The sequence below is a fragment of the Rhipicephalus microplus genome, chromosome 2 (assembly GCF_043290135.1).
Source record: "Rhipicephalus microplus isolate Deutch F79 chromosome 2, USDA_Rmic, whole genome shotgun sequence".
NCBI classification, from domain to species: domain Eukaryota; kingdom Metazoa; phylum Arthropoda; class Arachnida; order Ixodida; family Ixodidae; genus Rhipicephalus; species Rhipicephalus microplus.
In genome coordinates, this window is record NC_134701.1 from 225892618 (window position 1) to 225909101 (window position 16484).

The following is a 16484-nucleotide window of genomic DNA, read 5'->3' on the forward strand; positions in this document are numbered from 1 at the left end:
CTTGTATCAGCTCTTGCCTTGCATATCTTGTGCCCATTTTCGATTCTCTTCTTATGCCTAATTTCATTATACTTTGCTCTGCATGTTATGCAGGTGACATACATGGCTAACCTGGTAGACCCTGCAGACCAGGTAGTGGTTGACGATGAGACATCCGTGATCACAGAGAATGTACTCGAGGAAGAATCTGTGCTAAATCAAGCAGCATCTGGACAATATTTAGTGTCTGAGCTGAGCGAAACTATTGTCGCTGCTGGAACCATGGTGGAAGATCACACTGCCATACAGTCCTTACAGGATGACTCATCTTCACAGATGCAGAACATGGTAGCGTTACCTTTTGGGCTATTGTGTGGCTTCGAAAAATATTAGTTGCTGATGTAGTAGCTAGCAGCCCCTAATTACCAAGGAGAGAGAAATAGTGAAAGGGCAGTGTAACGACAGGGTGGTTAACTGCTACGTTACATGTGGTTTAGTACCCTACCCTGGGAAAGGGAGAAGTGGGAAGAAAAGAAAAATCAAACTAGCCACAGGCAGTGAGTAAAGCTGCATGCTGAATAAAACGTCCATTTTACTACTAGTGCTGGCGGCCATAGCAAACTTGTCAACAACCACTTATAAGATAGCCACTCATTTATCCTTTAAGCAGTAGACTCCCATTGAATGAAACTCTCTTAAACGATTGATTGATTCATTGGTATGCGGGGTTTAATGTCCCAAAAACCACCATATGATTATGAGAGACACCGTAGTGGATGGCTCCAGAAATTTCAACCACCTGGGATTCATTAACTTGCACCCAAATCTGAGCACATGGAAAATTCTCTTAAACAAAATTTCTGTTTAAATGGAACAACAGCCTTTAATATGATTGGTTTCTTACGTGACTTCTGTACCCCTGCTTATCTCTCAATAAACAAAACTAAACACATTTTTCAGGTCCCTTCAGGTTTTGTTTAACAGAAGTCTACTGTTTTTCTCATTTAGAATTTTTAATAAAAAAAGGGAAATATAAAATAACAAAGATGAAAAGCTTGTCGAAAGTTTTGCTGCGAAACTTGTTCCTTTTATTATTCTGCACTCAGTACTCCCTTTTCTTTCTCAGTTGCCTTTCTACCGTGAAATGCCGAGCAAGCCCCCTCCCCCATCACTGTGGAATATAATCTGACAATATTTGGAGGGCGGCCCATGCTTGGTCGTGAACCAAAATTTAAGATGGCAGTGGAATAGTCGTCAAGAAGTGCTTCTGATGAAATTCTTTGTTGAATGTGCATGCATTTACCGTTTTGAGAACCGAATGGACTCCCTGTGTAAAATTTTGCGTGTTATGACAAAAACGGAAAGGCGTTTTTCAGATGTCCTGACAATCTGTGACAACTCTGAATGTAACCCTCAGGCGCCTTGCTGTAAAAGTAAAAATGAATCTGCACATATCTGAAGACTCTCAGAACTTGGATTCCTGCTAACTAGTGCTGCAGGACTGTGTAGCCGAGAACAGTTTGAAAAGAAAAAAAGAAAAAGAAGGCGAGATTATAGGAGGGTTCTTATCAGGATTTTACAGTAGTGAAGGCCACGTTACTGATCTTGTGAGTGTAATTTTTCTACCTTTTGAACTGTTATGAATGTGTTGCTCAGTGTAAAGGTTTCATTGCAGTGCCTTGATATGCAGGCATATTTACTTATTTCATCAATGCTACGGATCCGCAGTAGCTTTATAAATAAGTAGGTTACATTTACTGTAGTTTTTTTTTTTTGTAATAGCACAGCATTTGAAAGGGCTATATTTTCATGAAAAGAGGGCTTCTCAGGTCAAACCTACTAATTTCTGTCTTGATTTCTTCGCAGTTAATGGCCATATGGCTACTTTGACATACATATTAGCAGCACTTAAACAAAACAGCAGGCGGATTGATTGATTTGTGGGGTTTAACGTCCCAAAACCACCATATGATTATGAGAGACGCCGTAGTGGAGGGCTCCGGAAATTTTGACCACCTGGGGTTCTTTAACGTGCACCCAAATCTGAGCACACGGGCCTCGACATTTCCGCCTCCATCGGAAATGCAGCCGCCGCAGCCGGGATTTGAACCCGCGACCTGCGGGTCAGCAGCCGAGTACCTTAGCCACTAGACCACCGCGGCGGGGCAAAACAGCAGGCGGAAGTGACAAAGAAGACAACAGAATAGGGCCGGTGCTATATTCGTGCAGTCTTTTGTTTTCAGCACTGCTAAAAACGTGAAATTACACAAATCAACCAGCCTGGCTTTATGTTTGAAATACATTCTTTCTACTCATGCTACCTTTGTCAATCAATCAGTAAATAAGCAAGAAAATCCAGTTTCTCCGAGTAAGAGTGCTGCATTTGCTTTCACATCGAAGGTGGTGCAGGAAGCAGTTGACTCGAGTTCAGAGCCACAGTACATCACCCTGCCTATGTATGAAGCAGAAGCAACAGCAGAAGACCACCAAACTGTATCACTCGAGGCTGCAGACAGTGGAGAGGCAGCTGGAGTGACAGCAGCGTCTCATCTCACAACTGCACTTTCCTGCGAGGAACCCCAGTTTTTGGTCACCGAACAAGAAGTTGCCGAGAGTACCCATGTTGTATATAACCCTGGCCAGCTCCAAGAACAAGCAGCCATGCCCCAAGGTAAGGAGGAAATGGACATCAATACACATAATTGAGCTAGTATAATGAGACGTCTGAAACATGCAGTTTGGCACAATGCGATTTTCTATACAGGGGAAATTGAAAGAAATGCGAAAAGTACAGCGGGCTTATTTTCTTTGCACTCTGACCTTTGTGGCTATTAAAGACTGATAGGGTGGTTCTTGAATGTACCATGCATGGCTCTACTGGTTTTCATTACCGCACAGGATACAATCGCTTGAAAAAAAAAAATGCGATAGAGTAGGGAATGTACATGTGTTTCTTTCAATCACCGTAGTATATGCACTTTGTAGCTTGACTTGCTGTTGTCATGCTGCAAATCGAACTTTCAAAACCTTAATTATGAGGCACATTGTCAATATTTCTTGAATAATTAAAAGGTGTAGGTATGAATTCACTGCCTCCAAGCTTTTTCATACTGTGTGCATTAGTACTGCAGCACTTTTTTTTCTCTCCATAGCTATTAACTGCGAGGAAATGTGTGCCACCATTCCACTTTTGCTGTCTTTCATGACTTTAGGCTGTCGGCACTTGGAAGTGCAAAGTCATAATTGTGGGCTTTCATGCAATCGATTTACCATAGTAAGGGTAACACGACTGAAAATTTAAAGCCAACCTTACAAATTCAAAATAATTAACAGGAGATCCAATGGTAATGTAAAATAAGTTGTGTAATTTTCCAAAACCACATTTTTCCCGTTAAAGCGGTGTGTCATACCTTCGTTAAATAGTACTCTGTCAACTTCTCACAGAGTCAGACAAGGGCTTGAGTAAAATGACAGTGAATCGGTCATATCTACAGTGCACCTAACGAGCATCAAGCATGCCATACTGATGGAGTCTTTTTTTATTCTTATTTTTTTATTTATAGGCACCATTGTTCTCGATGATGGCACCATACTGCAACAGGAGGAACAGCAGGGTGCTTCTTCTGATCTACTGCTTTATGTTCTCACTACAAGTGAAACACAAGACGGCTGACCAAGACAGCACTGGTGACCAGTGTTGACATGAAACTCTGTAATGGTAGCACTGAACCGAAGCCCTTGTGGAAAATGCAATCTTGTAAGACACATTAGCAGATAACATAGAGTGACGTGTGACTGCAAACTTTATTACGTGCTGCTGCTTGCATCAGAACGGGCCTCAAGTGGATGTTGTGTAGATATTGTTACGGGAAGAAACCAGACCCACGGTTGCAGAGTTGGTGTATTCACAGTGATTGCAGAGGTTTCCTAGGCCGAGATAAGTCCCGTCCTCTTCCTCCAATCTGAGCGAAGTTCCTCGTTCTCTTTATCGCAACATCATCCTCCCGGCGGGCGTAGCTTCGTCCTAGTGCACATCATGGAGCACCAGTTGAGGCGGGGATACACGGCTTGAGCCTGGCGACGTGAACAACGTTGCTGATGATATGAGGTAGCAAAGACACGTCAGACAATTGCCGTGTGATCTTGTACGGACCAGAGTAGTGACAGAGGAGTTTTTCAGCCAAGCCAACATGGCGTAAGGGCGTCCGAAGGAGGACAAGAGAACCTGGAGAAAATTGTGTGTCTCGGTGCTGGTCGTTGCGTCGTTTTTGAGAAGCTTGCGATGTTGTGAGGTGTTGACGAGCAACGTCTCGGGCATGGGTGGTCAAAGTGATTGCATCACGGGCGTAATCGTTCATTGAGAATTTGACACCAGATGATAGCAACGTGTCAAACGGCAAGACAGGGTCGCAGCCATACAAAAGGTAAAATGGCGAAAATCCGGCGGTTTCGTGACGGGATGAATTGTAAGCAAAAGTTATGCATGGTAAAGCGGCGTCCCAGTCATGGTAATCGCCGGGAACGTACATGGCAAGCATGTCAGTTAGAGTGCGGTTCAGTCGCTCGGTGAGCCCATTCGTTTGAGGATGGTATGCGGTATCGATCTTGTGTTCAGTAGCAGAGGAGCGGAGCAGGTTATCGGCGACCATCGACAAAAAGTAACGGCCACGATTCGTTAGTAACTGTCGAGGGGCGTCGTGGAGTAGAAAGTCCGCAACATCTGTAGCGCAGCTAGTCGATATCGTGCGTGCAATGGCGTATCTTGTGGAATAATCTGTCGCGACGGCAATCCACTTGTTCTCTTTGGTAGAGAGAGAGAATAAAATGAGGGAAAGGCAGAGAGATTAACCAGAAATTGGAGCATCCGATTTGCTACCCAACACTAAGAGAAGGGAGAATAAAGGTGGGAAAGAAATGGGGAATGGGCCAAGTAGGTCGAGGCCCACACGAAAGAATGGTTCTGTTTGGACCTCAATTGGCTGAAGCAAACCAGCAGGAGGCAAAGCAGGCGTTTTCCGCCGCTGACACAGGTTACAAGAATCGACATAGCGGCGCACAGAGCGATAGAGACGAGGCAAGAAGAAGCGGCGCCTTCCACGATCGTAAGTCCGAGTGACGCCCATGTGTCCAGCAGTAGGAGCGTCATGAAATTCCTGGAGCACGGCGAGCCGCAGGTGCTTGGGAATGACTAGTAAGAGCTCAGGACCATAAGACTGAATGTTGTGGTGGTACAAAATGTCGCTATGCAATGTGAACATCCGGAGAGAGGTGTCGGTGGTCCCGTCGCTTAGACGGTCCACAAGGTTTTGAAGAATAGGGTCTTGTCGTTGCTCGCTGCCTATGTGAAGAAAGCCGGATGTGGAAAGAGTACAGATGTTTATGTCACTATCAGCGTCGTCCAGTTGATTCACAGGATGGCGAGAAAGGCAGTCAGCATTGTTGTGCATGCGTCCAGATTTATGCACTATTGTGAAGTCACACTCTTGTAGACGCAATGCCCAACGCACAGGTCGTCCAGTTGGGTCGTTTAAAGAGGGGAGCCAACAGAAAGCATGGTGATCTGTGACGACACGAAAAGGACCACCAAACAAACATGGTCGAAATTTTGCGACAGCCCAAATGTGTGCAAGGCAGTCTCGCTCAGTTATCGAGTAATTGCGTTCGGGCGTGGGGGAGAAGGTGACTCGCATAGGCGGTGACATGGTCATGGCCCTGTTGATGCTGAGCGAGAACAGCGCCTATACTATGACCGCTCGCGAAGTGGCACTTTGAGGAATTCAGCTAAAGGCCAGCAGAGCGAAACACCGAGAGTATAGTTCTGAGGCCCTACAGGTGACTTTCAAAAGTCGCCGAAAACACGATAAGGTCGTCTAGGTAACAGAGGCACGTTGACCACTTTAAACCATGCAAGAGGGAGTCTATCATGCGCTCAAATGTAGCTGGGACATTGCACAGTCCAAAAGGCATGAGTTTGAACTGGTAAGCCATATGGTGTTACGAAGGCGGTTTTTTCGTGGTCCATCTCATCAATGCTGATATGCCAAGAGCATGAACGGAGATCGATTGAAAAAAAATTGTTCGATCCGTGAAGGCAGTCAAAGGAGTCACCTATTCGGGGCAGTGGGTACACATATTTTTTGGTTATCCGGTTCCGGTGACAGTAATTGACGCAGAAGCGCCTTCGATTTGTCCTTTCTTGTAACCGAAACCACTGGGGATGCCCACGGGCTACTCGATAGTTCAATGATGTGCTTTTCAATCATTTTGTCGACCTATTTTTGTATGATGGTCCTTTCTGCAGCAGAGACACGATATGGCCTCCTATGAATGGGGCTCGCCTCACCGTTGTTGATTCGATGGGTGAGAACAGACGTTTGTCCCAGAGGCCGCTCGTTCAAGTCAAAGATATCCCAATAAGATGGCAGCAGGTGACGAAGAGCTGTTGTGTGTTCCTCAGGAACGTCAGGGGCAATCATCTTAAAAATGTTGTCCACAGTCTACGAGGACAAAGCAATCGGCAACAAAAGTCTGCTGTCGAAGAGAGAAAAGAAGTAATATTGTATTCTTTCAGAGGAGAGAGATTCACCATGGCGATGCCCTGGGGAACCACATCAGCGAGTGGCGACACGACATAGTCGTGTCGCCACTCTCTCCCGTCTGAGACGGGAGAAGAGGGCCTTAGGACAACAGCTGTCGCAACCTTTGGGGAAAGACGAACGAACTCTGCCGAACATAAATGGGATGGTGCACAAGTTGCGGTGTTGGCAGGGAAGGGAAGATCAAGCTGTACAACTCCATCAGAGCAGTCAATCTGGGCTGCATGCTGCTCAAGAAAGTCTATGCCCAGAATGAGGTCGCGTGGACACTGTTCGAGTACAATAAACAAATCTATAGCATAGCGGTCGCCGACGGTGACACGGGCTGTACACACTCCAACAACAGATGGAGTGCTACTGTCGACAACTCGTACTGTACTCGTTGCGGCAAATGTGAGGACCTTTCAGAGCCTTTGGAAAAGAGCAGCGCTCATAACCAATAGCTGCGCCCCCGTGTCCACAAGAGATCGGACATGACATCCAGTAGGTTTCCACATGTAGGCAGGGTCGGTAGAGGGTTTGGAGGCCAGGTAGAAGTTGCAGCGTCACCTCCGGTAGCTGCGCTGCCTAGTTTCCCAAAGGGAAGCGACCGGTTGTGCATGGGAAAGATGAGCGGTGAACGTGTCCGACGACCTTGTGGAGGCGAGGAGTGGCTAGATCTTGGCTGGAAATTGTCGGCGATGGTGCCCTGGTTCGGCGTGTAGGGCGAGAAAGAAGGACCATCCGGCAGTTGTCGGTTGTGACTAGGAGACTAGCACCGGGGAGGTGGTGTAAAGCGACTGCGGCAGTGACGGGCCATGTGTCTAATACGAGAGCAATTGAAGCAGATTGAACGAGGTAAGTGTTTGTTTGCCGAACCGAGCAGAGTGATGGCATGCCCAGACTTGCAATTTCTTCTCGAATGACCGCTTGATTGAGGGTGACGGATGGCATGTTATCCCTGAAGTCGGAACGAATAGGTGGAGCGTGAGACATGGCCTCAAACTCATGGCGAATAAGGCGCACAATGTCTTCAGTTGCCGTGGGATGGATATGCCACGGTGGATCTTCACAGGTCGCGGCGGTATTTGGCAATCTGTCATGCGATTGAGCAACTCGGTGGCCTTTTACCTGTTCGAAGCGCTGACGCTCTTTGATGAGCTCATCCACCGTAGTACAATTTCTGCTTACAAGGAGGTTGAAGACATAATCGGCAACACCTTTTAGAATGTGCCCAATCTTGTCAGCCTAGGTCATGCTGTCGTCAGCTTTACGACAGAGAGATGGTACATCTTGTATGTAGATGACATACGACTCTGCTGACGTCTGAGCGTGGCCTGCAAGTTCTTTCTTTGCAGCTAGCTGACGACCAACCGGTCTGCCGAACATATCTCGCATTTTCTGTTTACAGACTTCCCAGCTCATCAAGTCAGCTTCATGTGTCTTGTACCTTTGCCACACAGTTCCTTTAAGTTAGAAGAGCAAGTTCACTAGCATGAGGGTTGGGTCCTACCTGTAGCTGTCGCTCACTCTCTCGTATAGTTTTAGCCACTCCTTGACGTCAGTATTATCCATGCCACAAAAGAGCCCAGGGTCCGGTCCCACGGATGAATCAAGAAGACTGCTAGCATGGCCGTTGACGCTTGGTTTGCCATCGTTACTGGCTCAGACTTTGGCTGTTGGTTTGCTCTTGTGGCGGCAGGCAGATGACATCCGCTGCGAAGTTCCGTCCTGGTACCTCAGCCCCTCCGCCAAATGTTACGGGAAGAAACCTGACCCATGGTTGCAGAGTTGATGTATTCACAGTGATCGCAGAGGTTTCCCAGCCGGAGATAAGTCCCATCGTCTTCCTCCAATCTTAGTCAACTTTCTCGTTCTCTTTACTCCAACAATATTATGACATTTGTACAGCCACCACTGGTCATGCAATGTGGCACTTGTGGCAAAATTGTTAACGTAGTTCCTGAATCAGGGACTTTCAATTGACTTCTTTCTTTGCGGCCCCGCCGCAGTGGTCTAGTGGCTAAGGTACTCGGCTGCTGACCCGCAGGTCGCGGGTTCGAATCCCGGCTGCGGCGGCTGCATTTCCGATGAAGGCAGAAACGTTGTAGGCCCGTGTGCTCAGATTTGGGTGCACGTTAAGAAACCCCAAGTGGTCGAAATTTCCAGAGCCCTCCACTACGGCGTCTCTCATAATCATATGGTGGTTTTGGGACGTTAAACCCCATATATAATCAATCATTTCTTTGCAGTAAGGTTCTATGGCATAACATTATATGCAGGGTGCTTGTTTTTTCTTAGGGCATAAATATTTTCAAGAAAGAGTTTGACAGGGAGCTTTCGAAACACTTGACCTTCACAAGCTCATTGAAATCGAAATTGACGGGGTAAAAAGAATGCATATAATAACGCTCTCACCAGCCACACTTAAAGCCACTCTACAGTCGGCTTTCACATGGTACTGTTGCAAACAGGCGAATTGTGTCATGTCTTTTTCTGGCAGAGAGCGTGCAGCAGATGGACCTACTGCAAGACTAGATGTCCGTATGGCATAGTTGTTTATTCTTCGTCTCCCGAGCTGCAACGGCTTGCAACGGCTGCCGCCACAATAGGGCAAAGGAACGAGACGAAAAGGAAAGCGTACGCAGGAGATTGTCATAAGCATATGCAACGGCACAGTGTAAGAGGCAACAGACAAAGCTTGGGCTTTCGAGTTCCGACGCTCAGCGCACTTTTCTGTTTGGCAAGCAGCCCATTTTATGCCGGTGGTAGTGAATTCTGACAGAAATTTGCTGCCCCACAAAATTGGTGTGAGATAAAATGATGAGCTGGATTCGGCACAGCTGCAACACTTCAAAGTGCTGTGCTATTGCCCGAAGTACAAAAATTAAAAAAAAAAAAAAAACTGGGTTTCTTCATTATTAAAGGAACTTGAAACGCTTAAGAATAATGCCGAATTCCGATAGTGTGCCATCTAAACTGTGTTGCAAATAAAGGAAGGAGAAGGCGCGGCAGGCACAAGCATGAGCCACGGGGCGCTGGCTTGCTCAGTTGTTCCTTTGACCTTCGATGTAGCCAGCGGATCGACCCCGGATACCCTTCTTGGTTTCTTGCACTTCGTTATTGGCCATGCTACAAACTGACAAAGCATCCTTGCAATCTTTGCAGTGCCAGACTCCAATGCACAAGGAATAACATGCCAATGAGATGAACACAAGTGACATTAACAAGCGCTTTCTGAAAATTGACAACTCAGATGATAATATTTGCATAAACAACTGAATGATTTTATATGGGTCGATGTTCTAAAAAGGACATAAATGAAATCACTGTAAATATATTTTTTTCAACTAAGTTTCAACGGCACTACCTGCTAGCCACACAGTCTGGCATCAGCATGTGTGCGAAAATTCACGGACTGCAACTTCTATTAAGTTTAGGCTAGGAAAAATAAAGCTTCACCAGATAATCTAACGGAATTGCAAGAGGTTTATAACCACTGCAAGTAAGTTGCAGTCAGTTTGCCGTTCATTTTTATATGTATCCGATACGACAAGCCGTGCACATGTAACGTAATGTCATTGTACAAAAACGTGTAGCCAAGTCATCTAAATCTTGTATCCGCACCTCGGCCTTGTCAACACAGTTACACTTTAGACACGTCGAGAAATGTCAAGCATCATTCACTGTGCAATTGTTCCCATTTACAGGAACAAAAGCTTTGCTGAGAACCCCTGTATGAAAATCTAGCGTAAGAATGTTCAAAACATGCCAGGCATATGTAGATGCACAGTAATCTCAGCTGTTCAGCACCAAGTTGAAAAGCACGTCAGGCCTGCTTGCCACTCACAATCATTAATATCTTTGCCATCAATATATGCTAACAAATCCTAAATCGTAATGTAGCAGTACAACATCACAGTTGCTGGAATGTTGTCTTCACCAGAATGAACCCTATAAAAATCCCTTTGTGGAAGCAGATGCAGTATTACCTTCATCTAAAGTGGTACTTGGCTACATGACCCGCTGTTGTAGAAAGTTGGCCGACTAGGTTTGAGATCAAGATTACACGAGCAGCACAGAAGACGCAATGAAGTGAAGCAAAAGCAAATTATAAGGACTTTATGCTACACAGGCAAGTGCTATTTGCAATATCAGTGGTCCAAGCTATTTCCTGACAAAATTGCAATATGCTATGGCTGCCAGTTAAGCAAAATATATGCGTACAATAGCAAGATACATCTATACGACTATTCTGTTATTCGGCCAACTTTGCGTACTAATCCTGCTGAGATGTCTTTCGAATGCGTAATGGCTTGTGTCATAAAAACAAAAAGCTACTAATTTATGCACATTCAACATAACTTGCAGAGAGCTTGTGTTGGTTTGTCACTGTTAGAAGTCGTAGCACTTAATAATTGTGTTATGTCCCCCTTTAACTTCTGTGGATACACAGGGCCTTTATTGTAACAGGACATCAAAGCACGCTGGCTAATTGAAAATAGTGTAATAAGAGAAACAGCTGAGCACAAGCCTGCTGTTATGTTCGTATGACCTCCGAGAGCACAGATAATATTTTACGACGCTTCCAGAGCTGGTACGGCTTTGCTCACCAAGTGAAGTACTTTACTTCACTTGGTGAGCTCTTCTGTTCTTTCTGTTATTTATTGTGCATATTCGTGTCACTGAATATTCCAGGTACACTACACCATTCACAAAATGAGATAACATTACATTACACTTTCAAGAGTGGCCTTCACATGAAGTTGGGCGTTTCTTGCCACAGCCTCTGCTTGTGATCTGCTCAACAATTTCTTCAAGCGTGCTGGCAGCTTGGGATTCATTTGTTATGATCATCATTGTTTGCAGCAAATGTACAAATGTGCGTCGTGCAGTATTGTTTGTTACTTATGAAAAGCGGCTCGAAGTGACTGACTCGCTGTAATTTGATAAAAGAAATGGTGTGTTGTTGGACTTGTCACCCAAGTACACTTTCATTGAACAGTACACCATTTTCTACATAAATGTGCTATTTCTCGCTACACAAATAAGTTGTTCATACATCTGTACATATGCATCTTCAAGCTCATGGTGGCGGCATGTATTTTGTTGTAGGTATGTTAAAGGGACCCTAAAACTGTTTTTACAACTTTGTCAGCATTTAGGCTATAGCTTCATCAAATTATTAGCACCACAAATTAAGCAATGCGCCGTGTACTAAGGCAACTATGGGTATATGTATGCCCCACTTCTCGTCACTGCCTTGCTTCCTCAACTCGCTGAATGCTAGGCTATTGCTAATGGCTGAAGCACGCTTGACGGGTGGGGCTCTGCTGAGTGTGGCGAACAGCGCACTTGGCACATGCCATTTCAAAAAGTGCAGGGGGATCTGCTCCGACAGGTGTCGCTTAACTAGCAGTCATTCTTACTTTGTTCTCCTGTACAGGGACAATCTGCAAAAGCATGCAGACAATCAAAAAGTATTCCAGAATGATCACCAATAGGGTGAGTGGTTGCATCTTCAGAGGCGAGGTTACAGCCACAGATAAATGAATTCTGGCATTGGTTAGATAGTGAGAGCCCAATGTTGACTGCATCGACGAGTTGAAGAAACTCCACTCGCCATCTAGATGCCTTGCAAGTCTTACATGCTGTTGCAGCTTTACAAGTCGCCAATTGCTAGATTTGCAACATACAACTCGGCTAGGACAATTCATATAGTCGGCAAAAAAAAAAACCCTCAGTATAAACACTGTTGCACTGCTCATGTGAACACGGAGCTTGTTATGACACAGGCAGATGATGCTCGCTGTCCGGCAGAGGTTCAGTGATGTATACTGAACATATTCAATCAGTGGACGTAGCAAAAGGAATGCTAATTGATACATAACTGTTGAAAAAGTGCAAACACAGGAAGGACACGAGGGCAGGTGCCGAGTGAAAGTTTTATTGAAACCAAGGACATTTAGACACACGAAAGAATGCAAAAAGGTTAGGTTCGAGTTTGTCACGTGCATGATATCAAATAATGAATTTCTTTTTTGAACTGGTAAGACTAAAATTCTTACTCAAATTTCTTTTTTTTCTTTAATCTATATATTCCTTGTTTATTTAACAAAACTTTCAGTTTCAGTAGCAGTCAACGCCAATCCTTGTGTCACCTTCTTTCGTCCTGCCTTTGCACTGTTTTTTAAGCTTTTGAATATCCAATCAAATCGTTCACCATGTGCTATGTAAATGAAACACTGCTACATAAAAAGGGCGCCACAAGTTTAAAACTCGTTTGGCTGTACTTCACATGTTCAATCTTATAAGTTACACAGTTGACATAAAGCTTAAATAGGTTTAGATTCTTGGGACTTGCGTTACCAGCTCAATGCATTTATACCAAACCGTCAAAATCATTTCAGGGTCCCTTTAACCCTACACTTGACTGTGTGCTGTCTGTTGAATGAAATGTAGTTGTGCTTTTGAAAATACCAACTGTTAGAATAGTAATCTGCCTAATTTCATACAAGTGCATGCAACCATCTATTGTTTGTGTAACACAGACTACATTCACTTCCCAGTGGTTGCAGTAGGCCTTGAGGAAATGTACATAACTGACCTGCCAAAGCTTATGTAAATACAACTTGTACAAAATGAAATGCCTGTGTGTATTTTGTATTTTTTTGGTGATCTCCCATGCACAAAATATTTTACTCTTCATTTAAACTGGTGCACAAGTTTGTTGTGTTCTGCAAAAGCAAAGCTAAGAACACAATAATAGATTTACATTACTAGCATACTATCAACTTTGAAACAAAAAAAAGTAGGCTTGTGTGAATAAAATTTTTGGTTCAAAAGAATAGTGATTTTGTTCAGATTTCAAGTTGAGTTGAAGTAGTGTATGTCCCATATTACCAAGAAAAATTATACTTGTCATGACCCAGCTTGCACTTGTCACGACCAAACAATATATATATATATCTTTAATTTGTACAAGACACGTACAAATGTCATTGTTTTTGGTTTAAAGGAAGTGGAGGCAACTTTGAATAGTAGCGGAATTTGACTTTCAGTAGAATGCAACTGGCAACGTGTAAAATTTATCAAGTTTAAAACTGACCATGCTTAGAGGACATAAGTTGGCATAACAAGCTTTTAAGCTCCAAAAAAGGAAGAACGATGTGGGGGTAATACGTTCATCTAACCTTGAAATGGGGCTTCACACCAGTGCAGATTTTTATAGGAAATGTGTTAACAGGTTCGTGCACACTTTTTTAGAGATAATAATATATAGGGTTTTATGTCCTAAAACCAAGGTATGATTATGAGAGACCCCGTTGTAACAGGCTCTGGAAATTTCGACCATTTGGTGTTCTTTAACGTGCACAGACATTGTGATGCCAGTGCACGTTAAAGAACACCAAATGGTCGAAATTTCCAGAGCCTTTCACAACAGCGTTTCTCATAATCGTACCTTGGTTTTAGGACATAAAACCCCGTATATTATTATTATTATTCTTAGAAAGGTGTACTCAAAGTACAGCACCCTTCTGCAGCAGGGAAACCACCTTCACAGGGAGATTACATGCAGACTATTATACACATATTTGTTCACTTTGAATACTCTGAAATTATTTAAAATGTATTTTTAAATGGAAGCAAATACATTTATGTTTGCTCGAATATTCACATGAGCTTCTGCCTTTGTGTTAGGCAAATGCATGAAAAACGCTGTGAATTTTTTTTTATATTTTTAAAATTTAAGCTATAACTGCTTGTATTAAATTCAAGCATGCCACTTCGCTTCATTGTTGGTCCTGACAACTGATATAGGTATACGAAAAGAGCAGCTCTGTAAGCTTCGACTGCACACTAAAATTGAAAAAGAAGGATGGACGTTTACCAGTAAAATGTGTGGCTCAATGCCCTACAAAGCACACAGTAGTTGTCCCCTCGCCCAAAGAAGACAGCCACCCTAGAATATAAGGAGGCATATTTAAGGCATATGTAAGAAGCCCAAGCACGGGCTTTCATCCATTATACGGGTGCAAAATGTAACTTTCAATGCAATGACCATGCATAGGAGGAAACTGCACACGGTGCAGCATCACGCGAAAACTTTCTCCCACCATTATTTTTTTAGTCTACGAGAGTTGGCTGCAGAGAGCAGAGTACTATGCATACATCAGATTTCAATTATCTGTAAACATGTTATTTATCACAATTATTAAACCTTGTGTCTTGTCTGCAACAGTGTGGCCAGACATTGGACGAGAAAAAGGAGACGACAATGAACGGTGTCATGTTGTCCTCTCCTGTGTTGTAATCAATATCCAGTAGCACTTTGCAGACACGAACCAACTTTGCCAATTTTCAAATGTTCAGAGACCTTTCTAGTCTTTCCACGCCATTAAAGACAGGAGCAGCTGAGGATAAAGACTTCACGGTTTTCACATGAGCAGTATGCTGGTGCTGTGCGCACTATCCTCTAAGCGTTGGCACACTCCTTCTGAATCCATAAATGCAACTAGGCACTAGATCTTGCTTTTTACCAGAACAAGTATAAATGAGAAATTCAGTAAACAACAAAACACATTTTATGCAGTATTAAGGGGAGACGCGGGTCGAAAAACGGGAGTTGACTTTAAAATTACCAATTTTTTATTTTCGCCTGTTTTGATAAAATTAGCACCTCTACTGTTCTGAAAAAAAAAAAAAAAAAAAGCAGAGACTTGACGGGAAATGCTTTAAAATTGCGTCTACAGAGCACAAGGTGCCTGTTAAAGACCCAAAGTGTGCAGTCTTCAAGCAGCTTGCCACCAATAATGTGCCGCCGCTCGCCGTTGTTCATTACATGAGGTGAAGAATCGAGCCGCACTATTCAAATAACGACAGTTTCTCTCGCTGATGCGGCACAAAAATTATTAAGAAGAAGCACGCTTTTGCACGTTTTTCGAGCGCCATGACTGGCTTATCACGTGGTACAGATCAGGGACCGCCATTGGACGCTGTGCGCCTGTATGTGCTGTGAAGCCTACTTGCGGGGTCCATGTCTCGACGAGCAGCGCAGCTGATCAATACTTTTCTTATGTATTTATCTCCGTTACGAAAAAGCCATTGCTCGTGCGTGACAGCCGTTTTGGCGGCGCGCTTTGTAGGAGTAGGCTACAAGCAGCTGGTCCAATTTGCGGCAGTTGTTGGCTTGCAAAAGCCAATGCATCAAAAGTCATTCACAGTCATCAGCCGGAAAGTTCGTGATGCGGCAATGGATGGCGTCGGCGCCAATCTTGCGAGGTCGAAGGAACTTTGCGGGGACGACATTGTCATTATGTACGACGGTATGTGGCACAAACATGGCCGCAAAATGGCATTGGCACTGTAGTGTTCCTCGACACTGGACTTGGTTTAGATTTCGCAGTCCTGTCCAACTTCTTCCTAGCTTACAGTCGCCACAAGGCTCTGCTAGATGCAGCAGAAGAAGTTTGGCAAGTGTTTCATGGCCTTGTCTGAGAGCGAAATGTCTGTGAGGAGTTGGCTTGAAAAAGCCGAGAAGGACAAACTCATGGTGCTGGCGTATTTTAGTGGCAGTGGCCATTACAAGACGGATTGTTCTTTTTGGTGTGCTAATTTCATTGTATTTAATGACATCTTTTGTAAATAAAAACTCAATATTAATTTTAAAACTTTTTTCTCAGAACACAAATTTTGCCATTTTTATCGATGTGCCCCTCCTTTTTCGGGCACTTTTAATGCTCAGATCTGCATGAAATTGTGCGCAAGTTTTTTCCAAAGTATGACAAATACAATTATCTAGTTTAAATTTCAATATTTTATTATATAATGAAAAAGTGTATGTAAACTTTTCCTAGGGTAGGTGGAATATGCACTTTCTAACGTATATTATTTTTCATGCTTATTACATATGTAGTATATGCTTCTTAA

General features: G+C 43.8%; 1 protein-coding gene across 1 annotated transcript in view; it reads left to right on the forward strand.

Moving 5' to 3' along the window:
* The window catches only part of LOC119169548 (uncharacterized), a 45085-nt gene extending 31683 nt beyond the window's left edge, over window positions 1-13402 (forward strand). Inside the window, exons 21-23 of the mRNA XM_075876616.1 lie at window positions 94-327; window positions 2380-2650; window positions 3543-13402. Of these exons, the coding sequence (XP_075732731.1) occupies window positions 94-327; window positions 2380-2650; window positions 3543-3652 (615 nt within the window). The 3' untranslated portion in view covers window positions 3653-13402. The remainder of the gene's footprint in view (window positions 1-93; window positions 328-2379; window positions 2651-3542) is intronic.
* The last annotated feature ends 3082 nt before the right edge of the window (window positions 13403-16484 follow it).